General features: G+C 58.7%; 2 protein-coding genes across 5 annotated transcripts; one reads left to right on the forward strand and one right to left on the reverse strand.

Moving 5' to 3' along the window:
• Positions 1-319: 319 nt before the first annotated feature.
• Positions 320-24,520, reverse strand: GMEB2 (glucocorticoid modulatory element binding protein 2). 4 transcript variants are annotated; one of them, XM_060622391.3, is made up of 10 exons: positions 24,397-24,520; positions 17,997-18,183; positions 14,501-14,598; positions 13,877-14,007; positions 9,077-9,180; positions 6,553-6,710; positions 4,339-4,410; positions 3,957-4,094; positions 3,615-3,737; positions 320-2,981 (listed from the first exon to the last, which is right to left on the reverse strand). In XM_060622391.3, the coding sequence occupies exons 2-10, from the start codon at positions 18,125-18,127 to the stop codon at positions 2,323-2,325; spliced, it is 1,614 nt and encodes a 537-aa protein (XP_060478374.2). In that variant the 5' UTR covers positions 18,128-18,183; positions 24,397-24,520; the 3' UTR covers positions 320-2,322. The 4 variants fall into 4 exon arrangements, with proteins under 4 accessions (XP_060478374.2, XP_060478383.2, XP_078299981.1 ...); XM_060622400.3 differs by having other exon boundaries at positions 13,877-14,004; positions 24,397-24,519; XM_078443855.2 differs by lacking the exon at positions 24,397-24,520 and adding an exon at positions 21,633-21,655.
• Positions 24,151-26,106, forward strand: LOC144615782 (uncharacterized). Its single transcript, XM_078443790.2, has 3 exons — positions 24,151-24,189; positions 24,327-24,977; positions 25,246-26,106. The coding sequence occupies exons 1-3, from the start codon at positions 24,151-24,153 to the stop codon at positions 25,633-25,635; spliced, it is 1,080 nt and encodes a 359-aa protein (XP_078299916.2). The 3' UTR covers positions 25,636-26,106.
• Positions 26,107-27,331: the final 1,225 nt, after the last annotated feature.

Consider the following 27,331-nt stretch of genomic DNA (forward strand, 5'->3'; position numbering starts at 1 on the left):
GTGGTGGCCCCGAACTCTCACCTCGGGAACCCCTCCCATGCAGGACCCCGAGGCCCGGGCAGGGGGGCTGCCGCAGCGACACCATGAGGTGAACCTGACCGCCTTTGGGCGTGTGGATGTGCGCCACTGTCCGCGGCCCACCCACCGCTCAAGGACATCATCACGCCCCTTGGCCTCCAGTAAACTGCACGGGGAGGGTGGGGCGACGGGGAGGGCCCCCAGACCACCCTCTCAAAAGCAGGCGGCAGGCCGAGTGCGCCGTCTGCAGTGGGCACACGCCTGCGCGAACTTGACCCGCATCGTAAGAGTCGGACACAAATTACGAAAAATGTTTTTACTTTAAATCAAAGTACCAAGCAGATACTTGCAAAACAACGTACAAAGTAGAACCCGGATGCTTCCCTGCCCCAGGCACCGACCCTGCCCCCCAGAAGCAGCCTGCGGTTCTGGCCCCAGGGGACTGGAAGGCGCGCTCGCACCCTCCCGGGGTGGCACAGGTGCCAGGCAGGGGGAGGGGCTGCGGTCATTTCTGAAGCTCTGGTGTGAACTTCCCTCCAGTGCCCTGTGGTCTGAGAGCAGGGGTGGCAGCTTCAAAGGGGGCGGGTGCGCCCGACTTTGACAAAGGCTCCAAGAGCAAACCGTGGTCTTATCAGCCACATAGTTTCCTGTATGGTCTGAGCTGGTGCAGACGGGCAGGACTAGCTGGGCTGTGCCCACACCCGCGGGGTCACACTGCCGAAGGCGCCAGGACTCAGTGGAGAGGAGTGTAGACACCAGCTGACCCATGACAACAACAAACTAGTTCGCAACAGAAAGAAAACGGAAAAAGACCACCCCAGTGGCTTGACTCGGGGGCCAAGACCCGCTCAGGTAGTTCTGGGGCACCTGACAGATGGAAGGACGGACAAACAACCCAGTTCCCTTCAAAGCACAAAGTGGGGCAGTGGCTTGTCTCTGGAGTTCCCCCCTGCCTTCCCCTAGAGAAGGAAGGGTCTTCAGCAGGCAAAAGATCTGGAGGGTTGGGGGGCAGGGGGGGCACGGGAACCTGCCACTTGAAGGCTCGGGCCTGCCGTGGGGCCCTGATGGAGAGGGCGCCAGGCCTCCAGGGGACCCCTGCCTGGTCCTCCTCCTGGGTCTCAAACAGACCTGCTGACAGCCCATGGCGGCCGTGGCCGTGCCCGTGGGCAGTCTGGGCCTCCCAAGTGCCCTCAGGCACCAGTGTCAGCCAGCAGGGGGCCAGGGAGTCCCAGGGAGCCCAGGGGCCAAGCTGTCACGGTGGCCCCACCAGCGGACTGAGCACAGGGGTCGATACTAAGCCCCCACAAATCTTCCTCCGCCCCTGACTTATTCTGTTTGCAGCCTACCACCCCCCCCCCCCCAGGGACCAAAGCCCCAGGGGCACAGCCACCGTCACACTCCCCTGGGGTGGGCCTGCTGGTGCTGACAGCTCACAGCAGGAACCACGAGCACAGTCGCCCGCGGGCCATCCCTATGGTCCTGTACAAAACACTCTGGAACCCAGAGCGAACTCGGGAAGCCTAGGCACTCAGCATTGTTTAGTTTGAAAATGCTATAAATTTGACTCTTGCAAGAAGCCTACTAAACAATTCACTTAAAAACACCCACAGTGCGTGTGCAACGGCCCCTGGTGCTGAGCACCTGCCGGGCAGAGGGAGGTGGGGGTACTGCCCCGTTCTCACCCCAAGGCAGATGGCAAACTCAAGCTGTCAGGGCCCTGGGTCCACACTCCAGTCCCAGCCCCCCCACCCCCCACCCCGAGACCGGGGCCACGCGCAGACCCGCAGCAGCACCCACGCCGTCCCGGAGACAGGGGGACAGGGTGCCAGGCCACACTAAACCTACAGAAAACTGTGGGAAGAAACCAAATCCATAGGATCCATGGGTTTCCACACTTGGGGACGGTTCCCAAGACATGTGTTAGCGACACCCCCTCCCCCAGCCGGCTCCGGCCCACCCAGGGGCCCCTCGCACCCACAGAGTCCGCACCCCACTCCCCGGCTCTGCCTCCTCATCCTCTCTGACCGGCTCCTCATCAGGCCTGACGTGTCAACAGTATCAACAAGCAACAGATGGAAAAATGTATTTCCCAAGAAAGAAGGGGGAGGAGGCTCCGAGCGGAGGGCTGACCGCACAGGTCTGTTGTGTTCGATCCCTTTTTCTCGCCGTCTGTTTTGGTGTTTCCTCTCTTTGGTTCAGCCCGACGTGGCCCGCAGGGCGCCGGCACCGTGCTCCCGCCCGGCCGCGGCCTGAGGAGAGGCGGCTGGCCCTGTGCCCACGGCGGGCCTCGTCCTCCACCCACGTCTACTTGTGCTCACGGCCTTCTGCCATGGCGGCCACCTCGATGGTGGCAGTGTGCTCCTCGGGGCCTGAGGCGGCCACGGCGCTCTCGACGGCCCCTGTGGGCACTGTCACGATGGTGCTGCCCCCGGGCGACACCTGGGCCACGTTCTGCAGGGTGGGGCCCAGGCCGGGCAGGGTGAGCAGCTGTAGGGGGCTCACCACCTTGACCACAGTGCTGCCGTCCTGCATGGCGGCCGTGCTCAGGACCGTGAGGCTGGACGCGTCCGGGTGGATCTCCACCGTGCTGGGGAAGGTGGCACCCGACGAGGCCAGCACCGTGTAGCCCCCGAGCAGCGGCGAGGCTGGCGAGCCGGCGGGAGCAGCCTGCGTGGGCCCCTTGCCCAGCGCAGGGGACGGCAGGGCGGACACTACTTTGCCGAGCGGCACGCCGGTCAGCTGGGAGACTGGCACGCCGGGGCTGAGGGCGATCTGGGCAGACTGGGTGAGCACCTGCGAGGCGATGGCGGCCGGCCCGGACGTGGCCCTCGCGAGCCGCGGCCGCTTCGCGGGGGGCGGCAGGGAGACAGGCGTGAGTGTCATAAGCACGTTGCTGAGGTGCTGAGATTTGTGCTTGAGTTCCTTGGCTCGACGTCGGTGCTCATCACACTGCTGTTCCAGGGCTGCGGGAGGACAGGGACAGAGCGTCACCGTGGGGATGGGGGGGGGGGGCGGCAAGCCTAACGGGGGGATGGGAGCATCACTGCAGGGACACGGTACGCAGAGCAGGGACAGGGAGGGAACAGAGTGTCAGACCACACACACCCTGACCAGGGGCCTGTGCTGGCACCACAGTGATGCTCTGTCCCTGCCCCACCCCACCCCGCCTCCCACAGTGACATTCTCTGTGGGGCCTCCACTGACTGCCCCTCTGAGCTGCCGGACGAGGGGACAGACCTTCCCCATCCTAACCCTCCAAACTTCGTAATCTCTGCGCGAAAGGTCTTGTGACACGGTAGGATAAACAGCAGGTCAACACCCACACATAAGCTCCCCAAGTGTAGACGCCGAGGGAGACCCGGAAAGACAGGCACAAATGTCAGAGGTGACTCTTAATCACCGCCCCCCCGCCTAGTTCTCCCCGTAAATAGCCGGGTGTTGAATTCCACACGCTCCGGCCCCGCGTCACGGCTTCCCTGCATGACAGCGCGAGGCTCTGCTGGTCTTTCCCGACTCCCCGGCTCTGCCTCAGGCTCTCGGGCTCTCCCACAGTCCCTATCTGGGGCTAGGGATGGCCGGGCGGCCACGGGACGCACCTGCCAGGTCCCGGGCGTACTGCTCCCGGGAGCGGTCCATCTGGCACTTGTGGCTGGCCAGCACCTTCTTCACCAGGTCCAGCATGCCAAAGTTCTGCACGATGTTGTTGAGGAGGACGGCATCTTAAAGGGCAGGGCGAGCACACGCTGAGAACGGGGCCTGGCCTGACAGAGGAGTCCCAGGGACACACGGCGTCCCGCACACGGCCCTCTTCCGCCACCAGATGCCCAACCACGGTGAAGCGGGGGCAGGCTGCATATCTGGCACCCTGAGGCCACCAAGCACTGCCCTCCCCCCACCCCCATAGAGTGGAAGATGCCAGGCAGACACAAGCCCCTTACCTCGGAGCTGCAGGGGAGGGTCCTGGACCCGCTGCTGCAGGCCCTTCATGGTCTCCATCAGCTCCTGGTGGAACTCATGGATGACCTCATCCAGCAGACCAGCATCCTTGAGCCCTCGCCAGAAGGAAAATGTGTCATCTGTGGGGGGCGGAGGGCTCAGAAGAACGCACAGAGCAGCCCCTGCGGGCCTCTAACCACAAGCAGGGGCAGAGAGCTGCGGATCAGGGGCCGAGGCCCTGCAGGCAATGCTCTGAGCTCCACACCGGCGCCTCCTCCAGGAGGCCCTCCAGCCCGCCTGCACCCCTCCCAGGGCTGCCCTGCATGCGCCGCCGCCCCCACACTGCCACCCACCAGGAGCCCGCCTGCCGAGCAGGACCCGTACCTGCGATGGCCGTGGTCCAGTCACCGGGGTCCTCACAGGTCTCTATGGTGATGGTAGCGGGAGACCCGTTCACTGCAACCCAGACGGAGCCACAGTGAGCCTTGCCTGACAACGAGAGGCCCTCCCAACCCGCCATCGAAACGCCAGCTCTGAATCTCCCCCTCGCACCAATTTTCACAGAATCCGCAAACACGTGTACCTGCCTGTTAAACTTCTTAATCGCGGATGTCTCCAAACGCACACGACCAAGAAAGAGCTAAGTAAGCCTCCCTGACCCCATCGCCAGCTTCCGCGACTGCCCACTTTCTGCTCTTCTGGCGGCATTTACGCCCTTACCAGCACCCCCAAGGCCCTCGACACGGCCCTGCACCTCCCTGGGTCAGGAGACGTGGGACTTTGAGAGGGACCCGCGCCGCCCACACTGGCGCACCCTCTGGTTCGGTTCTGGGGCCCGCACAGCTGCGCGCACAGCTGGCGCTTGGCCGCGTGGGGCTGCCTGTGACAGAGGCCTGGCTTCACACAGACCTGTGGCCTAAGGCCGAGGCTGCGTCAGCTCCCCAGCCTCACGCAGGCCTCTTCTACGACCAACAAAGATGTCCCGCTAGGGAATATCACATGCTTAGAATAATTTGGGGCATAAATGGATCTTTTCCACAGTCCGGATGATACACAATCTTTGACTAATCACACCGCTGGCTCAGGCTGAACAAACCACCACGTGGGTGAGTCACAAAGAGCCACAGACGGGCCTGTCCCAACCGTCAGGCGATGACAGGGTTCAAAGAGCTAAATCTCAACTAAACCCGACGTTGCCTGCCCGGGACACTGTGGTTTTGTCTGGAGCGCTCAGAGCCTGGTCCTTTCCTGGAGACGAGATCACTCACCCTGGCTGACTTTCATGAGGCAGAGCAGACCGTCTGGACCCACAACCCCACCGCCTCGTAGCAGCCCTATTCTCGTGAGAGCTACTGGCCCACCAGCAGTGGGGAGAGGGCTGGGCTGGGACTCAGGCCATCCCCACGCTGCACCGTGCTATCCGAGAAGCCAGACCGGGCCCAGCCTGGGGCTGTGCCCAGAAAAAAGCTGAAGACCCGAGGCCCCACATCGTTGCAAACCGGAGCCACCGGAGCCTCTGACCACCAGCCACCGACGTGTTCCTGGAGCTGCCAGGAAGGGCTCTGCAGTCTGGCCAGCCCGTCGGGAGTCAACAACAGCCTCACCATCGCCCTGGGCCTCTCCCACCGTGCTCCCAACATCCCTCAACGGGCCACCGTCTTGTCTGGCGACGAGGACGGCCCCTGGCCACAAGGCAGCACACACAGCCCGACCCCGTAGAGAGACAAGGTAGGGACAAGGCAGGTGACCTCACTGGAGGGGCAACCCCAGGCAATTCTCACCAGGCCACAGCACAGGGGACTAGGGACCTAATTCACTCTAACTTCAGCATCAAAAACAATTTCTTCCCAACAGCTAGAAGGCCTCCAGCGAATACTTAGTCCATCCACAGGGCACAGCTGCAGGCGTCAACGTGGAAGGTCACGGACACATCAGTCAAGACCCAAGTTGCGGGAAACACGCACGTGAGCAGAGTGCCAGAGGCTACGGGCTGTGCAGCCCCGGGGGGGTGAGGCGGGAGGCTGGGCCGGCCACGTGGGGGCACCCCTGAACCGGTCGGGGCTGGTGACGGGCACTGGACACCTGTGCTACTGTACTTCACAGGCTTTTCCACAAGTGAGTCATCGTATTTTATAACGAAGATGGCTGAACAAGAAAAAGTACCTGAATCTTGTCAACGAAAAGGGCAACTCAGCTAGCCTCTCTCAGGGAGGAAGGGGGCGGTGCTGACAGCGTGGGCCCGGAGGGACTAGCCGAGCTGGGGAGGGGAAGGCCAGGCTGCCCTGCCCAGGAGCGGGTGTGCAGAGGCCCACCTCCGTGGGACGGCCGGAGTGGGACTGGATCAAATCGCCGGCAAGAACAAAGCCTCTGAGGGGCACCTGGCTGGCCCAGTAGGTTGAGCGTCTGACTCTTGGTTTTGGCTGAGGTCACGATCTCGCAGTTCATGAGCTAGAGCCCCGCATCAGGCTGCATGGACAGCACAGAGCCTGCCTGGGGTTCTCTCTCCCTCTGTCTCTGCCCCTCCCCTGCTCGTTCTTTCTCCAAAGTCAAACATAAAAAAGAGAAAGAACAGAACAAAGCCTCTGTGCCAGTGCGTACCATCGGCCGTGGCGGGTGTGAGTGGAATGTACTCGGCGGAGGTGGGGCTGCTCAGTGACACGCGGGCGCCCGAGAGGTCGATCTTGGTGCTGCGGCAGGTGTTGGAGCAGACCTTGTCGTGCTGATAGAAGTCCAGCTCCCCGGAGTCCATGATCTTCCTGTGGCAAAGGAGACCAGAGACTGAGGACGCGGCCAGGGCTCCAAGTGTGCGGCTGGACCCGAAGGGGACCTCACTGATGTCCCTTGACCCGGCTCAAGTGTCCTCAGGTCCTGGAGGCAAGGAAGCGAAAGCTCGGCCCGGGGGCAGGTCCCAGGAGGGGCAGGTAAACTGGCCAACTGAGGACACGCCCCCCACCAGGTGGGCGGTAGGCGCCACTGAGGCTCCAGACAGGCCTCTCCAACACCCTCCAGCCAAAATTCTGTTAGCCAGCGTGGGGACTGCCTGCCGCAGAAGTGGAAGGTCCGTGGGGACCGCCACCCTGCTGCCTGGTGCCCAGGAAGAGAGAGGAGGGCCCCGCAGGCAGGCATCCCGGAGATGCCCACTCAAGCAGGGTGGGGCTGGGCCCTCCAGGGATGTTCCGCTGCCCACTGGCCCCGGGGCAGCACCCACGGCTACCAAAAGTGCTGACAGTGCACCCACAAGGTGACCGTGAGGCAGAAGAGATGCTCAGGAGCGGCCCGGCCCCGTGCACGCACAACAGGGCAGGGCGGTGTGAGCACCTCTGGCTTCTCGCCGCCCACTCGAGGCAGCTCCCTCCCCAGCCTCGGTTTTCTCAGGAGAGCACAGCATGTCCCCCACCTGCCAGGGACAGCCGTCCCAGGGAGGCCCTTACTACGGCCTCTCTGAAGGGCCTGGGTTTAAGTTTGGGGATGTCTCGACTCACCCGCCTCAACCTGTGAGAGGGTGAGGTGTCTCCACGGGACCTCTGCACTGCTGGGCCTTTGACAGCGTGCCTGACTTCAAGGCTTGCAGATGACCCAGGGCGCACCTCCCCCCGGGGCCTCTTCCAAGGAAATAGCCCGTGGCCTTCTCACAGCTGGGCCACCGCGATGCTTTCTAGAAAGTCAGGGGCTCGCTCAACGGACAGGGTGTAGGGGAGAGTCATGAGCGCTGAAGGAAGGGACCCGGGGCCAAGTGCAAGGGTGCGAAGCGGCAGGCCCACCGGGTCTCTGGCCGCCCGGACGGCGGTTCCCGGGCAGACTGAACAGGGCGGCGGTCCAGGACTCAGCAGAGGCTACAGGCAGTCCCATGGCAGCAAACACAGCTGACACAGCTTCTCCCGAGAGTAAACACGTGAAGGCGAGCAGCCCCTTCAGCAGCACAGTGACCCGGTCCAGCTATCCCAGACACTGTCCCAGACAGCAGCGGCCCCCAGACAGGAGGGGCTGTGTGGCGAGCACAGGTGGGGGCGGGAACAGCCAGCAGAGGTGGCCTTGGCCCCATCAGGCGGGGTGAGTTTGTTACCGCCCAAGCAGGAAATAGGAAACACGAATACTGGGGATCTACATTCTTGGGGGACAAACTTACAGCCTAGACTCTGTCCTCAGGGTTCTGAGAAGGGGCACCACCATTCCCGTTTCATGGTGACAGGCAGGGGACAGAAGTCCATTGGGGACGGGTCACACACACCCAGGGTGGCCGGCAGAGCGGGCACTGGCCTCGCAGCTGCCTGAGAACTGGCCCACACGAACGAGCAAAAGGCCCCTTGGGGGACTGAGGCACAAACTCCAATCCTCTCCTTTCTGGGACTCGATGTCACTGAAGGAGCGGAGAGCCAGCCCAAACCCTCCTCCAGGTTCCTGATTAACCCTAAAGGGAAAAGGAGGTCTAGGAGCAAGGGAGACCTGACCAAGAGCACACCGCCATCGACAGGCAGGCACGGGTGCCGACCCAGCACAACCTCATCCAATGACAGGAAAGGTCAGGGAGCTACACGAAGACCGACACGTGGCCCCCGGACTCAGGTGTGGTCTAGACGGGATCCCTGGAGGCAGGCCGGCCAGGCCAGCAAGGGACGATCGGCCAGACGGACATGAACCACGGGTCAGAGACACAGGCCCCTGATCAAGCGTGCCCAGAGACACAGGAGTACCTCCTCTGTCATGGCAGCACACAGGGAGGCGGTGCGGGGACAGCAAACTGACACAACAAACCCACAGGCCTGAAAGCCACGTGCAGGCAGGGATTGGGCCGGTGCTGTCCCTGGGCACCGCCGGGTCTCATCCTGTTTACAATGTGCCTCAGCTTAAAAAGCTCAAAACCCAGGGCACCCAGGTAGCTCAGTCGGTTAAGCATCCGACTCCTGATTTCAGCTCAGGTCATGATCTCAGGGTTTGTGAGTTCAAGCCCTGTGTCGGGCTCTGAGCTAACGGCACAGAGCCTGTTTCTCTCTTCCTCTCTCTCTTTCTCTCTCTCTCAAAATGAATAGACTTTAAAAAAAAAAAAAAAAAGCTCAAAAACCAGCAAAAGAGCAGCGGAAAGGCAGCTGGCGGGTTTGCGCTCCGGCCCCACGCAGGCCCTCACCTGAGCATGATGCCGTTCATCCGGATGGCCCTCTTCCAGTCCTTCAGTGTGGACTTGCCAGCCAGGTGCACAAACTCCTTTGGGCTGATCACGTGCTCGTCATACTGTGGAGGGAAGCGCAGCAGAGCAGGGTCAGGACGACCTGGGGTGGCCCACCTCCCCGGCCCGACCCTCTGCCACAGCCCAGCCGCAACGGGCACAGGGGGACAGGGCGGTGGTGTGGCTCCGTGGCCGCTGGCTTGCTCTCCGTCTGACAGTTAGGTCTCAACCAGCCGCGATCTCGACCCGGCGGGGAAAGAACGATTCAGGGGCTGGGGCGGGGAGCTGGCCTCCGGCCGCCCCCGAGCCTGGGGAGGAAGCTGGGGGCCTGGGCCCTCAAAGGAGAGCTCAGAGAGGCAGTCCCCTCCGGATGGGACTCCGCAAACCCGCTTGTGCGTGATTTGTTCCAGTAATAACGTATACACGCGTGACACGAAAATGATACAAGACGGGGTGCAGGGGGAGGTGTGAACTGTTGCCCTCCTCCCACCCCGGCCCACCCTCCTCCTGGAGCACATGTCCCTCACACTGGTGCACACACATCCACTTCAATGTCAGGGTTCTGGGGCCAGTGTCACCCAGGGTCGGAGCTCAGGTGGCCTGAGAAGCTAAAATATCTTATTCAATCTTGTTAAGCAAGCAATTCTTGGAACCAAAAAAATCAGAATAAAACCGCATTTACTCAGGAAACAAGCAGGCAGGAGGGGGGGGGTCACCGGGTGTCGGCAGAGGTGGAAACGGAGGTGCCGCTGGGCCTCCGCTGCTGTCTGGGCTCAGGCCTGGCCGGGAGCAGCCTGCGCATCCTGCTGGGAGCACAGAGCACTGAGCATCTCCGGCAGACTCAGGGCAGACTGGGGTCACGGCCAGTGCAAGCCGCCTGGGGCCCCCTGCCGATGGGAGGGGTTCTCTGAACTTCCCGAGCATCTGCACACTTCCTTCCACCGAGTCCAGGAAGCCACTCGGCCCCTCACCCAGCCGGTCGGGGAGATGGGCTGCGAGCCCAGGCAGCAGAGTCAGAATACCTCTCGGCCGCTGCCCAAGCCGGCAGGAAGCCCACGCTGGGCTGGGCCGAGCCTCTGCCCCGACGCCTCCCACCCCCTGGACAAGACACCACCTCTGTCCCCCTACCAGGCGTGATGCCCTCTCCGTCCTCCCCCAGGCGTGACATCAGCTCTGCCCCCCCATCAGGCGTGATGCCCTCTCTCCCCTCCCCCCAGGCCTGACATCAGCTCCGCCCTCTCCCCAGGTGGGACACCACTGCCCCCTCCACCACCCCACACGACGCCATCTGGGGCCACGGTCTCTGGCCCACCTGGCCTCACCCACCGGTCCACCTCTCCCGGGTCTCGCCTTTCCTCCACTCTCGCCTCCACACGCTGCCTTTGCTCCTCTCCTGCCACCGTCTGGGCTGACCGGCACTGGCAGGCTTCCCGAGTTTTGTCCGCCAGTTGGCAGATCGCACGCCACTCTGAGGGTGGGTGCTGCGCCCACCTGTGCTGTCAGAGTCAGGAGCCCGCTGGCCCCACTGCCAGGCAGCCATGTTTTCTCTGTTTTCGGTCTTCCTGCAACGTGTCGTCAGAGCAGGAGACACGCTTGTGCTCGGATCACCCACACGTCTCTACTTCCTTCGCTCGTCACACCCTCTCGCACCTAAGGACCCCTACGTGGAGTCGCTTTCCTTCTGCCTGAAGCACACTTCCCAGGACACCCTTCAGCGAAGCCTCGCTCGTGGCAAACGCAATCTCGGCGCAAACAGACGTTTCGTCCCCTCCAGTTTTTAAAGATGATTCCGCCGTGCGCAGCTCTTCTCCCTCACGCAGGACGCAGGACGCAGTGCCGCCGCCCTCCGGCCACTCTGGGGACTTCCAGGAGCTCGGCCGCCAGCAGACTCTTGCTCCTGAGTAACCGTCTGCTCTCGGCTCTTCTGGGGTCTTCTCTGTGTCTCAGTCTGCAGTTCCATTACGATGCTATCTGTGCTAAACAGGTTTTGGTTTCTAACTTATTTTGCTATTATTTTGAACTTACAGAGTAAACGGAAAACTAGCACGAAGAATGTGCGTCTGCTCCTCCCAGGTTCCCCAACCCCCCCACCTGACCTTTCTGCCCCTGCTTCTCGTCCACTCCCCTCCACACTGTCGGCGGGGGGAACTGTCGGCTCAGGTCCTTGTTCTGAGTTCCGCATCTATTTCCTAAGAAAAAAGGTTCTGGTAGGGAAGCACCACTCCCCGATCAGGAAATTGCCACTAATATTTAGTATCTAACTGGGTGGCTTGGTCGGTTAAGCGTCCGGCTCTCGTTGTGGCTCAGGTCATGATCTCACAGTTTGTGGGTTCAAGCCCCGAACTGGACTCTGTGCTGACAGCTCGGAGACTGCTTGGGATGCTCTCTCTCTCCCTCTCTCCCTGCCCCTCCCCTATTCATGCGTGCACACTCTCTCTCTTTAAAAATAAACATTAAGGGGCGCCTGGGTGGCTCAGTCGGTTAAGCATCCGACTTTGGCTCAGGTCATGATCTCGCGGTCCGTGAGTTCGAGCCCCGCGTCAGGCTCTGTGCTGACAGCTCAGAGCCTGGATCCTGTTTCAGATTCTGTGTCTCCCTCTCTCTCTGACCCTCCCCCATTCATGCTCTGTCTCTCTCTGTCTCAAAAATAAATAAACGTTAAAAAAATAAATAAATAAATAAATAAATAAACAAACAAACATTAAAAACCGTACACACACAAACACACACTTGTAATCCAACCAACAGGCAACACGCAGAGTTCACGAACTGCCCCAGTAACAGCCTTTGTAGCAATTTATCCCAAGGCACCACCCTGCCCAGACGTCACACCACACCTGCTCCCTGAACAGCCTGCCTTCATCTTCCTGCCCTCGACATTTCTGAAGTACATACGTGAATTTTTTGTGGACTGTCTGTCCCTCATGTCTATTCATGAGTAGATCCAAGTTATGGATTTCTGGTGGGAATACCAGAGAATTACTGCCCATTCGATCAGGAGCCCTGTGACGGAGGTCCCCTCACTTGGTGAATGAGCCACCTGCCAGGCTTCCCGTGCAGAGTTGCTATTTTTCCTCTACAGTGAGCACCCAATTGATGGGGGCTATCCTGAGACTGGCAAACACCCTAACTGGCTCTCAGCAGCCAGTCTGGGCAGACAGTCTTGGGGCTGAGGCTCCATCCATCTCCACGTCTGTTAGCAGGCATCCCAACACGAGGGCTTCGCTTCTATTTATCTGACATAAACACCATAAAACATACTGCAATAAATACAGACTTACAGACTCTTATCTTGAGTTATAATTCAGACCATCATTAATTATCTCGCTGTTAAATTGTCCCAGATGGAGCCAGGCCTTTGAGTTGGCATCCACAGCTGTTTGAAATTTGGTTGTTTTTTTGTATTCATTTAGTGTGGGATCTGTTAAATCTCTTGGACTGTGGACTGCGATCTTTCTTCTATCGTGAAAGCTCTCAGACCCTTCTTTTCGCCTTCCAGAATTCAACCGATGTATCAACTTTTCTTGAGACTCTATTCCCTCTTTATTTATCTGGATTGTATTCTGGATAACTTCCTTACTCCTACCTTCCAGTTCACGAATTATCTCTTCAACTGTGTCTAATCTGCTGCAAAAGCTACCCACTAAAGTTTCTATTTTGTTTCATTCCTAGTTTGTTTTTCTAAGTACGTTAATGCTTTTCTCATGTCCGAGCCTCTCTTCCATTTCTTGAGATAAATTAAACCTCATTTAATGTTCCATGTCTCAAAATTCCGACACCTGAAGTGTCTGTGGGTCCCGGCCTGTCCATGGTCTCTGGGCATGCTCGCTTGGGTGCTTGTCTCCCTGCAAACTCAGTTTCACTTGTTTCAGCGAGCTGTTCCTCCCCAGAGACTTCGCTGAAATTACTCAAAACCTCCAATAAAGACAAGTTTTTCCAAATTCCAAAAGGGAGTTTTCATTTGCTTCTGTATGATTCCTGGGGGAGCTGCCAGTCGCTTACAATTTTCAGACCGTATGGTCCCAATGTGAATGCTCCTCAAGAGGGTCCCTCTTTCCCTCAGTGCTAAGATGGGGGGCAGGAGGTCCCTGTCCCAGGGACAGAGGGGGGCCGGGGGCATGTTATTAGTGGTTTGCCCCAACACCGAGGGGAGAACCCCTGAAAAGTAACAGTATTCCAGGGGACAATCCCTGCCCCCCACCCACACAGCTGAGGGGAGCACTGGGCCCTACAGGGCGGAGGCAGTCAGTGTGAGGCCAAGGCTCTGCAGGCCGAAGCTGGAGTGACGCTCTGCCTCCCTCCACAGCCCCACCTTTACTCAGTGCCTCGGCTGGAGTATTCCATCCATTTGTGCCAGCTTGAGGAAGCATCTGGAAGACGCTTTAGCACACACCTCATTCAACCTGCCAATAAGACAGCTCCCCCCTCGGCGACTGTGGTGCCCCCAGCGTGAGCACGGCCACTTCCCCAGCCTCTCCCCACGGCTGCGCTACAGAAACAAGGAGTCAGTACCTCCTGGTGGTTTCCCCTATGACCGCAGCAACAATCCTGTCTGTCCTTGAGGGCTTATGCCTGCTCCTCTGTTCTCCTGAGCATATGGGACCGCCGCCTTCTGCGCCACACACGGCACGGGTCACGCCCCCGCCCCTCCAACCCCAGCGGGGTCTTCCTTTGTTTGCTTCAAGGCTGCTGTGCCGCGAGGGCCTCCCTCCCCTGCAGCCTGGCACACGTGTCTGCGTCCTGGCTACGTCGGAGCCTCACCTGAACACACTTCACATTGATGCCCGGACACACAAACTTCCTCCAGATCAGGTTGGCCCTGCTGTCCCCGCAGGTAATGGGGTACACGATTTCAGCCTCCAGGCCCTCCTCCTCTTCAGCCACCTTCACTTCTCACAAGGTGCATCGACAGGGAAAGGGGAAAGACAAAATCAGTTACAACCTCTCCAAAGTACCTCCTGCAAAAGCACAACAGCCGCCACACAAACACCAGACATTAAGGTCCGGGGGGGACTGCGACAGGCCCAGGTGGGCAGCGACATCACTCATCGGTCCCTCCGGGGTTAGAGTTTCAGGCAAAGTCACAAAAAGCGATTTTATGATAGTAACGTGAAGATAATCATGTTCGAGTGTGGTTCAACTGAAGAGCCACTTAAGGAAATAAAATCAAGCTTTACTTGGAATCGTTCTAGAGAAACTGATTCCGTTCTGAAGACTTCTGAGGCCTTTGGCTATTTGCTGCCGGTCACAACGGCAGGGGCCTCCGCCCCCCACGGCTGGGAGGACTCTCGGGCAGGAGGGCCCCTCACGATCAGAGGACTGTCGTCGGGCAAACCCTCTCCTGACCCGTCTGCGGGCACAGAGGCGGGAAGGCAGGCTCCCTACCTAACACGGCCTCCTTGAGCTGCGAGGATGCTGTGAACGCGGCCGCGGCAGCCGCCGCTGCATTTTCCGTCTCCATACTGTCTTCCGCCAGGTCGCCCCTAGGAGGGAGGGACACGTCAGCTGGCCCCAAAGACAGCGTGCCTGGCGCACCGTCTGCCGGCATGCCGCCCCTTCCCTGAGGCGCCGCAGGGTCTCAGCAGTGGCTGTACCGGTCAGGGACCCTGCGGTGACGGTCAGTGCTGCTGCCCCAAGCGGGCATTTCCCCGAGTGTCCCCGGGGCCACCGGCAGGGCACATCTGTGGAGGCAATCACATCTAAGTGGGAATTCTAAATCTCCTCTTCTTCCTTTAATAAAGCTGTTTATTTCTATTCTAATGACTTCACGCGGTTACAGAAACTGTCAAGAAACGCGGGAGAAAGAAAGAAAAAAGGATGGCCCGCAGCCGCCCTCACGTTCCACCACACGACTTGCGTGCAGATCAAATGCACGAGGAAGCGCAAACCACAGGAGCGTTAAACGCAGAAGAAAAGGAATTAAACGGTTTGAAAGCAGTGAAGGATTTTCTCAAATACAAAACCCCAGGAATAAAAGGGAAGGTAAGTTTCCCTTTAAAAAATGCAGATAAAAACTTTTTGTGGGGAGGAGGGGGGAAACACCACGAACAATTTTTTTTTTTACAGAGAGAACCAGGGGAAAGGACGCAAGGACAGACAGCTTGTTTCCTGCTGTTATCTAAGGAACCCTCAGATTGCCACGACGGCATCCGAGGAAAACAGGCCACGAGCTGGAGCAGAGACCCCGACCCGAGGGGTATGCGTGCAGCATACTCGAGCCGGGCCCACCTGCGCAGCAGGGCCTGGGAAGCCAGCCGGGGGCCTGCACGGGGCTCCCCTCCAGGGCGGTGCACGCCCTTCTCCACACACGGGCCCCGTCGGGAACGGCTCCCGGACGCCCGCGCCCTCCCCTGGCCCGGAACCCACGTGGCCGCTCTCACCCCCCCCAGGGTCTCAGTCAACACTCCTGACTCAAATGCCCCCAGCCCTCCTTCCTCCCACAGGGTCGGACGGCCACCCCTGCGCTCTCCTCTCCCCGCCTCTCTGCACATGCACCTGTTCCCGGCCAGGCCCCCCGAGAGCAGCACGCCGACGCTGGGGCCCCCGCTCCCCTTTCGGCCCACGACGCCCAGTCAAAGCCACTCTGCGTCTCCGAGACCTCACTCCACCTCCCGCCGGGTCAGGACGAGAGCTGACGAGAGCAGACTCAGAGTCCGTGGTCTGGGGCCTACGAGGAGCGGCTCGTACGTGAAGCATCACACGGACGGGACACCGGCGCTCCTACCAGGACACACCAATTCAGGGCAAGTGTCTTTCCAAGCCAGAGTCTGGAAGCAGGAAGGACAACATCCAAACAGGGAGCAGGCCCCTCCACACAGGAGAACCGGGACCGTCCCCCAGAGAGAGCGAGGAAGGAGAGGGAGGCAGGGAAGCGCCAGCCCCGGAGAGCTCGGCGTGCCACACGCAGAGCGGTGGCCCACCGCGGGCCACGTGCACATACAGCAGGCCACCCACAGGGGCCACCCTGGGGAAACCCAGCCGTCCGGCCCCCACCACGACCAACTGTGCCCTGCTCTGTGCCCGCCCACCGCACACACCCCGCAGGCAGGAATCTTTAGTTGGCAAAGTCATTGGCGTTTGTCGTTCAAATTTCATTTGAAAAACGTCCACCTCACTTAGAGCAAATGTTCGTGGGAATGGCTGGCTATCTACAAAATGCTACTCGCTTCTTCCCAGGTGGCCCACGTGCCCGTTGCCGGGGCAGAGCGGCGGGTGGGTGGCAGGCCCAGCGGCCTTCCCTAAGCGAGGGGCACTCCCAAGCTCTCCCCCAAACACCCGGCCCACAAAGCAGTTAACTGGCCCTTCACCCCACCCTTTTCTAAACACACAGCAAGGGTGAATCTCGGCTTCCATGCAGTAGGGTAGAGGGTAAAATTTGCCACAGGAAAAGAAGAGAAATATCTTTAGGTCCCTTGAGATAAACCTGCCTCCGCTGGGGCGTGGGGTTTCCTCCCCCAGGGAGAAGCCACATGCGGCCCCTCCTTTCCTCCGTAAATGACCAACCATTTGGTCATCTGGGCCCCTGGATGGGGGGAGGAGTGGGGGGGCACACGAAGCCAGGCTTGACCTGGACCAGAGCACCTCGGCGAGAATGGCTGTGGGTGAGGGCTCCTTACAGCATCCAGGGCGCCTGCCCCGGGGGAGGCAGCTCAGCCTTCCCCAAGTGAGTGTCCGCTCCTGACACAGGCCGTCCTGAATCCAAGGGAGGGGGCTCGGGCGCCGCCTCCTGCTGGGGAGGGCAGGTCACTGCAGGGCACGTGGACGAGAAGCGAGAAGCGGTGGTGTCGCTGTCTGGAAACCTGCCCTCACCGCCTGCCCGCAGCTGGGACACAGACCACGTAAACACTGACCAGAGTAAACGCGAGAACGTAGGCAGGAAATCCAACAGGAAGGCCCTGCGCTTCCAGACACAGTTATACCCTCTGTCGGTGAAGCCCTGAGTATCTGGACACGGAACCCAGCAAGCCGCCAAGAGCCGGCCCTCCCTCCATCCCATCTGCAGGACAGTGGGTGACAAAGGCCGGGTCTGGTTTCAGCCCCGACGCTACGCGAGTGAGGCCGGAAGAGTCTCCAGGCCCGGTCCGTAAGGTGGCCGTGCAGAGCAACGGAAACACAAGCATCCTCTGTGCCAGTGACGGGAGTCGGCGCTCAGGTCAGGTCCTGGGTCCAGAACCTTCCTCTCAAAAGTTCTGTCGGGCAGGGAAAAGGCCACGGCTCACCCCTGCCGCAGCGTGGCACCGACGGCAGTCTGAACGGGTCACACACCGCAGAGCGGACACCGACAGCAGGCCTGCCCCAGCCCGGGTCCCTCTGGCAGGAAGCACGAGGGGGCCACCAGTCCCCCCCCCCGACCCCCGGGTGACCTGCTCCTGTATGTCAGCCCTTCCAGAGGGGGCAGGGGTGACAGAAGGCACACAGGCAGGAGCCATTCTGCCCCATGAGGCAGCTCCCTCAAGTCAGACGTGAACTTTCTTGCCGATGGCTACTCTCTTTGCACATCTGCCACGAGAGAGGAGGAGGAAAAGACAGTTTCGTGGGGTATGTCAAGAAACTCACTGGCTCTTCAACCTCATTTTGCAAAAACAGTTCCCAGTTGTTCCCACTGTCCACCTTCTCGGAAGCCACATGACCACGCGTCTCCAGAAACGAGAACCACGTGACCGTGCTGACGCAGGAGGAAAAGGCAAAGGTAAAGCGCTGTCCCTGCCTCCTGGCTGACGTGAGGGCTCCGCTTCTCCTCCGACTCTCTACTCACACTGACACGCGAGTCCGGTTTGGAAGCAGTCAGTCCGGGAAACTCCGGACGCCCCCGCCCTCGCGTGATGCCCAAGGCACCCACCAGGGCCCGAGCGGCCCTCAAAGGACAGAGGCCCTGTCTCACCCGTGAGGAGCCAGGTTGGTCGTCACCAGCACAGTCTTCACCTCCTCCACGCCGCTGCCATCCACCGCGGTGTCCGGCGTCGTCACCACCACCACCTCCTCCATGTGGACGCTCACATCCGGGGTTGCCATGGCTCAGCAGGAGACGACGCCGGGACCGACACGGTCCTTCGCCAGGGTCCCAAGCCCTAGAGGAAACAAGGCAGGGCACGGGGTCTCAGGTGGTCTCTGTGTCTGCACAGCGGAGCTCACAGCACCTCCAAGAGCCCCCCTTCGGTCCGGGCCCGCTAGTTTGGGACAGAAATGACAACAAGAGGGCTCCTCCAGGGCAGACGGAATAGCACGGCCACAATCCCTGAGCAGGATGCAGGGAGCCGGCACGCGCTGGCCCAAAAACCCCACGGTCACACAGCAGGGGCCAGGGCAGGAGACCAGGACCCAAGTGGACTCCTGTGGACGGGAGTCCCCCCGGCCCCAGTCCAGAGGCAGCTTGCATTCCAGAACTGGGCACAGTAAGTATCTGGGGACAAGTCCAGTCTCCAGTCTGCAGAAATGGAAGGGAAACCCACACAAGACAGAAAAGGGAGAAGGGCCTTGCTCTTATTATTACTTTTGCTGCTACAGGCTCTGCCTTCAGGCCAGCCCCAGTCCCTGCTAAAACTGTGATGCGAGTAGCCCAGCAGCTCCTAAAGCGCTGAGGGCCTAGAGGCACACTGGTCCAAGGGCTGGGGGACCCCACTTCTCTCCTGCCCCCATGCTGACGCTTGCCCAAGGCAGACCCTGTGCTGAGGTTTCACAGCACTGAGGACACACGAGAGCCACAGGTCTCTGGTCGGAGGAAGGGGACCCTGGGGTCAGAGTGTCGGGGAGGCTGTGCAGAGCAGGGAGGTGTGGAAAGGGTGCCTGTCTGCGAGGGGGCCTGACCCGAGGTGGCACACCCAGGGTTTCGAGAACTGACTTACACGTCAGCTCCAAAGAGCACAGCACAGGCTCTGAAGACAGAGCTGATGTGAGGACGCTGCCCACAGAAGGAGCTCAAAACCTGCAGCCTGAGCCTGACCAGGTCGCTTTCCTGCTGCTACAGAAATGTAACATTCTCTCTGAGTTAAACAAGACCCAGAGCCTCACAACACAAGACTCAGAGCATCCAGGATACAATCCAAAATTTTCTGACATAAAAAGAAGCAGGAGGGGCGCCTGGCTGGCTCAGTTAGTTAAGCATCAGACTTCAGCTCAGGTCATGGTCTCGCAGTTCGTGACTTCTAGCCCCACGTCGGGCTCTGTGCTGACGGCTCGGAGCCTGGAGCCTGCTTCAGATTCTGTGTCTCCCTCTCTCTCTGCCCCCTGCTCGCTTGTGTTCTGTCTCTCTCTGTCTCTCAAAAATAAATAAATGTAAAAAAAAAAAAAAAAGAAAGAAAAGAAAGAAACAGGAAAGTCTGGCCAATTCTCAAGAGAAAAAAATAATCCAAAAAAGCCCAGTCTGAAATGAATCGTCAGAGACTTTAAAGCAGCTGGTGCACCAGGCTTCAGGAATGAAGCCAGATATTCTGGAAACAAACAGAAAGATAGGAAGTCTCAGCACAGGGACAGGAGTTACAGCCAAATGGAGATCTGAGAATTAGAAACATAATAACAACAGAAATACAAAACTCACTGGATGGACCCACTATCAGAATAGAGACAGGAGAAGACGGAGGCAGAACAATGAAATGAACAGAGCCCAACAGAAACTACCCAAGCTGGCCCACAGGAACGAGGTGGAAAAACAGAAGGAGCAGAGCCCAGGGAACGTGGAAGCGTAGAAGACAGCTGGGCATCTGCAGCACGGAAGCCCCAGAAGGAAAGAAGAGAACAGCGTGAAGCTGGAAAGATGGTGTGAAGAAATAACACCCGACCGCTTCCCCAGTTGAGTGAAAGGTTAAACATGCGCGTTCAAGTAGCCCGGCAAATGTCCGACAGGATGAGCTCGAAGAAATCCGTGCCCAGATGGCAGTCACACTGCTGAAAACCAAAGACAAAGTAAGAACGTTTGAAAAGCAGCCGGGCAAAAAAGGACGCACGACCTGTCGAGAGCAACCCAAGGGGCCACAGGGCGCTCCCGGAAAGCCACGGGCCAGCGGGCAGGGGCGCGTACACCGTGCTGGCAGAGAGCTGTCCGCCAGGGTTCTGCCAGAGTGAAAGGATCCTCCAGAAATAAAGGCAAAACAGAGACGTTTTCAGCTGAAGGAAACGTAAGAGAATTGGTCACGAGGAGACCTGCTCCAAAGGAGCCGTTCTGCAGACAGAAGGGAAATTCTACAGAGAAATCCCGTAACTTCGAGAATGAGAAAAGACCAACGGAAACGGTGACTATCTGGGGAAATACACACTACACTACGTTCTTTACACGACAGCTCGAAAGCAAACACTCCACGCCGTCTGGCGGGACTCGCGACGCACACGACAAGTAACACGCAGCACGCACGAGGGGATGGTGGGGTAGGGGGCTTCTCCGTCCCACCTGAAGCGGGGAAATGCTGCTCGAAGCACGCTGTGAAAAACCGAGTCCTTCAAAAGGTGAACGGAGAAACACATGGTTCGGTTTATGTTCCGAACGACAGAATATTACTCGGAGGTAAAAGCAAATGAGCTATGAAGACACACAAAGACACGCAGAACCTTCCTGCACGCTGCTAAGCCAAAGAAGCCAGTCTGAGAGGGCCACACTGGGGAGACAGTGAAAAGATCAGCGGCTGCCAGAGGTGTGCGGGAGAGAGGGCTAAAGGTGACGCACGGGGGACTTGAGGGCAGTGAAAACACGCTGTATCGCTGTATCGGTGGCTCGGTGGCTACGTGACGTTATACATTTGCCAAAACCTCACAGCACGTACGACACCGAGGTGAACCTAACGTAAACCCTAGACCACGGCGGTCCTGATTCCGATGTGTCCGTGTAAGTTCACCCTTCGTCAAACACGCACGGCTCCGAGGGAGACGATGTGCTGTGCCACGGGGTCCTGGGGCAGGGTCTCCAGGGACGGGACCTGAAGGCCGTCTTCACAACGCCTTTTAGCCAGGAAAGCTGCCACAATGAATTCATTGACACCGACAGACTTCCTCCCCGTCTCTAAAATATAACTTCTGTGTTCTAGATTTCAGCTTTGAAACCAAATCTTTTACACAAACATGAATAAAAGTCTACTTTAAAACTGTACTCAAGGGGGGCGCCTGGGTGGCTCAGTCGGTTAAGCGTCCGACTTCGGCTCAGGTCACGATCTCACGGTCCGTGGGTTCGAGCCCCGCGTCGGGCTCTGTGCTGACTGCTCAGAGCCTGGAGCCTGTTTCACATTCTGTGTCTCCCTCTCTCTCTGACCCTCCCCCGTTCATGCTCTGTCTCTCTCTGTCTCAAAAAAAATAAATAAACGTTAAAAAAAATTTTTTTAAATAAATAAATAAAACTGTACTCAAGGGGCGCCTGGGTGGCTCAGTCGGTGGAGCGCGTGCGACTCTAACTCAAGGTTTTGAGTTCGAGCTCCGCGGTGGGTGCAGAGATTACTTAAAAAAATAAAATCTTTGATTAATTAATCAATCAATTAATTAAAACTGAACTTAAAATATCGATCTTTGGTGCTAATTTCTCAGGGTTTAGCTATCTTACCAAGCGAGGACCTCTACTTTCATTGGGAGAGCTCCACGGGGTCACAAAAGTCACACTTCAACCGAAACTGCAGAAAGGCAGGAACCTGATCTACACGTCGGTGTCCTCCCCCAAACCCCGTGTCCTCCCCCAAATTCCCAAACTTTGCAGAGGACTAAGCAGCATAAACGCACAAAACTGAGCTCTTGCCTCTCCAGTGGCAACTGTATCAAGTTTCCAAAACAACACACCCGGAAGTCACTCCACAGAATGTGGCTCAAGTCCTTGACGCGGGGAGGTAGACACCGAGCAGGCACTAGGGTGTCATCGAGCCCCCAGCACAGGAACCGCACCTCCCCAGAGGGTGAGCGTGACCTTCGGAGCCCCTAGCACCGGGTGGACTTGGGACGGAAGCCCGGGTCTACTCCCAGGGCCTGGGTTCCTGAAGTGTCAATCAGACCCCAATTAATTGTGAGGTAAGATACGAGGAAACGTTTTTTTAAATAGCATTCTTGAGCATAAATATATAAAAACGACACAAAACTGTTAGTGTCTCATCAGGACATCAGGACATCAGATTCAGACCTGGCTTCCCGAGTCTTCTGCAAGATCACAAATGTTTTCCTTTGACAAAAACACCACTAAGAACACAGTTGAGGTCACACGTGGTGGCCTTCGGGCGCCATTAGCTGGATTCTCCCAGGGTTTCCAAACTTAATGAGTTGCCAACTTTGTCAAAGTTCACGGGGTTCACATAAAAAAAATCCAGATTTTCAGCTGCCTTGTTCCATGGAGGCGGTCCCTCTGGTCCTTCCTGCCTTTCTGGGAGCATCTGGGCCTCACCTGCCCTCCTCAGGGAGTCACAGACCACAGCTCCCCAGCGTCAACCACAGCGTCCCCGTCCTACCCGGCCAGGCTGCGCCAGACACGCCAGCGTGCGGCCCCCTGCACACGTATTTGTCTTCCGGCTCTGAGAAGGCATCTCGGCGGCCCCCTTTCTCAGTTCAGGCATGAAATGGGTTGTGATTTTAAATCCTAGACTTGAATGTAGTTTTGTAGTGTTTTAAATTCATAGAAACTCTGCCGTGCTTGTACGCATATATACAAATTCCTCCCCCCTCCAGGATGTCTTCCCCCAACTTTTTGTAAATGTTTGTTTTTTCGGGGGGGGGGGGGGCGGTGCAGACAGAGAAGAGTCAGAGAATCCCTAGCAGGCTCTGAGCTGTCAGTGTGGAGCCCAACTCAGGGCTCAGACTCACGAACCGTGAGATCACGGCCTGAGCCGAAATCAAGAGTTGGACGCTTAACCAACTGAGCCACCCAGACGCCCTGCCTCCTCTTACCAAAAATTTTAAGATACTTCCTATGAAGAAACAATTCCGGGACAAGCAGTCTGCCTGGTTCATCTTGTTATGTTCCAGTTGTATTTAATCCATGGATTTCACCGTTAACAAGACCAACAGACGCTGCAGTAGGACGTCAGGCACTGTTGGTGGGAACGTACATCGGTGCAGCTACTGAGGAAAACAGTACAGGGGTTCCTAAGAACCACCCCCTGACCGGACAATCCACGTCTGGGTACAGATCCAAAGGAAATGAAATCAGTGCCTCCCAGGGAAATCTGCCTTCCCGTGTTCCCAGCAGCACGGTTCACAGCGGCCGCGTCGTGGAAACAACCAAAGGGCCGCGGAGGGACGAGTGGGTAAAGAAAACGTGGTGTCCGTAGGCGGACTGTAATCTAGTGACGACACGCATGAACCTGGAGGCCAACACGCTGGGTGAGGGAAGCCAGGCGCAGGACAAACCCCGCATGACCCCGCTTCCCTGAGAATCTACAGAAAACTCAGGGGAGCAGGGGCCGGGCGGAGGGAACGCACGCCGGCAGCAGTTCAGGCTGCGCACCAGCAAGTGCAGACATTACAGCACAGCGCGGTGCCCGCCGTCAACACGGACCACGTACTGGAAAATTCGCCAGGGAGGTACATCCTGCGTTAAACGTTCTCATCACGAAATAAGAGGGTGGGAGGGAACCCCGTGAGGCGAAGGACAGGATGGGGTAATGGTTTCCCCGGCGTATACTTATCTCCCAATTCATCAAGCTCTATTAATTGTGCTTATCAATTAAGCTCTATTAATTTTCTGTACGTCAAAGCAAGACTGATGTAACCGACACTTGTATTTGAGGCTTTAGCGGACAGAACCTGGACTCCGTGTAAAAGTCAACCAAGTGAACTGCAAAGTTAATCAACTTTGTTAACAGGTCGTTACTGGCGCTGGTCCCCCGCCTACACAGTACGGGCCCGCACGGGCACGGCCCACGGGGCGGGGCGGGGACCGAGTCCACACGGCTCCCAACCGACGCTGGCCGCGGAGGGGGCCCGCGTGGCCGCGGCGCCCACCGGGCGGGGAGGGGACCCGCGTGGCCGCGGCTCCCACCGGGCCGGGGGAAAGGGGGGCGTCCAGAGAGCTCCCACAGGACGGGGACCGGAGGTCGGGGGGGGGGGGGGGGGGGCGTTTGTCAGCACCCAGCCCGAGGGCCATGCCCATCGCCCCCCAGCAGCCCGCCCGTCGCCTTCCGGCAAGATGGAGGCGGACGCCGCCGCCGACGCCGCCTGACGCGGGCCCGTGACGCCCGTGACGCCCGTGACGCCCGCCGCGCGCCGCCGCCCCTCCCCCGCTCCCCTCCCCCCGCCGTAACGTCCTGACGCTCCGCAGGGACCCCTGACTGGACGGCGGCGCGCGGCGGAGCGAGAGGCCTCGCCGCGGGGGGGCCGCGGGCGCTTACCTGGGCCGCGGCCGGGCCTGCGCGGGCGCCGGCGGACGGGCGGCGGCGGCGGCGTCAGGAGGGCGGCGGCGGTGGCGGCCGCGGGCTCCGCTCCTTGTTGGGGATTCGGCGGCGGCGGCGGCGGCGGCGGCCCGGGCGCGCGCTTCCTAGTTGACGCAGGCGGCGGGGCCGCGCACGCAGGGCAGGGGCGGGCCCGGAGACTTATTTGGCGCTCGGCGGGAAGGCGTGCAGCACCGAGAAATAAGGCCCGGCGGGGCCGGCCGCGCGTGCGCCGGGTGGCGGGCGGAGGGTGGCAGAGGCGGGACGCGGGGCGGCTGCGGCGGCACCTTCGCCGGGTCCCGCCCACCGGCGCACCTGCGGGGGTCCGCCCACACAGCTGTGGGCCCGGGTCTCCCGGGCGGGAAGATTCCGTAGGGAGACCTTTTGGAGGGTGGGGGCGGGGGGGGAAGGTGTACGAACGGTGGCAGGAACTGGTGCAGGTCCGCTTGTCATCTCAAGCGTGTGAGAGGCTCCCTGTCCGGAGGCGGGCTCCAGAAGAGCAGCTTGCGTCTGTGTCCTCCCGCGTGTCTAGTCGGAATCCTGTAATCACCAGGCTTTCTTTCTCATAGTAACCCTTAAAGGGGGCTTTCAACATTCTTTCTGAGTCCGCGCTGCGCCATACAGTGTTCTTCTGTCGACTGCCACCCCCCCAGCCGCACTGTCCTGTCTCCACTGGACACGCCCTCATTTACATTTAAGTTAATTAAAATTCGGGGCCTCAGCTTTCACTGAGCCAAGAGACACACGCAGATGTAGGGTTAGGGAGCTCTGAGAATTGCTCGCGTTCACTCTAATTACTTTTAATTACAGGTAAGGCCCATGCATTTTCCAGAGCGTAAGAAGATAGTAAGCATTACTCAGTTTTTATGGGGTACCCTTGATTTGGGAGCCAGGTACAACCACGCTTGCTGTTTGATTGAGAGGCGCAGGGGGAGGCCTCAGAGCGGTGGATATCTAGCTCCATCTGCTCCGTCCAGAGCTGGGCAGTTGGGAGGCTTTCTGCCCTTGGCCGGAGGACGCCAGAGGAGTCTCCGCAGCGGTGCGGTGTCCCGCGTGTTCCTTGGTCCGCCTGCGCTCCCTACCTGCCCCGGGCAGTCGGGGTGCAGCACCCAGAGGGTGTCTTTGGCCGCCCACTCAGGGAACGGGGCGGACAGCATGAACTCTTCTGATGTGGGTGTGACTGATTTCTCTCATTGCTAGCAGCGGCCAGAGGACCCCACCCCCTCATCCCTGCGTGCTCCCCCTGAGGGCACAGGGAAGGCAGGAAACAAACGCCTTGTTCAGAACCAAGCATGAACCCGTGATCAGTCTTCAGTAGGAAGATCACTGAAGACCATTTCCCAAATTGGAGGTTTTCAAACAGACTTCATTTCAGTGATGTTATAATTGGGAGAGTGGCAGTTTCATTCTGTCTTCAATAATTTAGAGTGTACTTAAACCAGTGATGGAAAAAAAAAATTTTTTTTAAAGATGATGCTACTGAGGGGCACCTGGGTGGCTCAACCGGTTGAGCGTCTGACTTCGGTTGAGGTCATGATCTCATGTGTGGTGAATTCAACCTCCGCGTCGGGCTCTGTGCTGACAGCTCAGAGCCTGGAGCCTGCTTCGGATTCTGTCTCCCTCTCTCTCTGCCCCTCCCCCGCCCCTGCATGCGAGAGCGAACTCTCTCTCTCTCTCAAAAATAAATAAACATTAAAAAAAATTTTTTTTAAAGATTAAACTATTCAGTTTGTGCGAGTGCTGTTGTTTTATTATCTGGTAAATATGAGAATACACGCGCAATCTGTGTGTCTGTCATTTATCTGAGCTTCTTTGTCCTCACGTTCTTGAAATAAATGCCAATAAAGTCAAAGGGAGAATGCTCAGAAGGGCGCTGGAGACGGACGGATACCATGCTCCTGTGGTCCAGGAGAGAGCGTGCACGTGACAGTGTGCCTGTACCAGCTGCCTGGTGCTGTGGCCATCAGCCCGAGTCCAGGGGCACCCAGCATCCCTGGTCTCTGGTCTCTGCGTTCGGGCTGCTGCGTGACCTTCATCGTTCCTACCATAGGCCCTCAGGCTCAGCAGTGGGACCTGTGCTCACCTTTTTGTCTCCCAAAGAATGAATTTGCAGCTCTGGGCTCTGCTTGGCCGACAGGAGAGCAGAATAGAACAGCGTATACAGGGGGTTGGGGTGGTGATTTCTCCCCAGGAACACCCATGTGAGATTCCCAGCCCACCGCAGGCTCCCAAGGGGAGGGGAGATTTTGCTCTCGATTTATTACAGAGGAAGGCAAGTCACACTGTCTTGCAAGCCACTGACTTCAGACCTTCTGACGATGCCTGGACCCCATGGAGGCCATGAGACTATGGGTGTCATCCAGGCCCAAGAATGCTATGGGGTCACCATGCCCCACCCCCTACTCAGGCTCTGCTTCCTTCGGCTCCTGACCAGACAGGAAAGCAAGACAAAGACAGGCTCCAGTGCTGCCGGCAATCAGCTGATCTGATCTTTCCCTCCAGCACTGCAAGAGCGCCTGGGGGGGAGGTGGCTCATGCGCCGGGAGCTTCAGAACCACACATGGGGACGAGGCACACGCAAACTCAAGAGCAGTGGGCTGACAGAAGAGTATGGAAAGTTCACATTGCCTCCAACTACAAGAAACTGCCCCATATCACGCTTTGGTTTACTATTAAAGAACAGTCTATTAATAACACATTTTCCTTCAACCACGGATCTGAGGCCAGATTTTTTTCATAGGCTTCATTCTCACTAATTTTTTTTCCCCTGAGAAAGTGTCACTTATTTGTTTGTTGTGGCTGTTTACACTTTTTATTGGTGCACGAATGTACATGGGGGACGGTGGAGAGAGAGAGGGAGAGAGAAAATCCCAAGCAGGCTCCATGGTGTCAGCAC

Source organism: Panthera onca, chromosome A3, assembly GCF_046562875.1.
Source record: "Panthera onca isolate mPanOnc1 chromosome A3, mPanOnc1 haplotype 2, whole genome shotgun sequence".
Classification (NCBI taxonomy): domain Eukaryota; kingdom Metazoa; phylum Chordata; class Mammalia; order Carnivora; family Felidae; genus Panthera; species Panthera onca.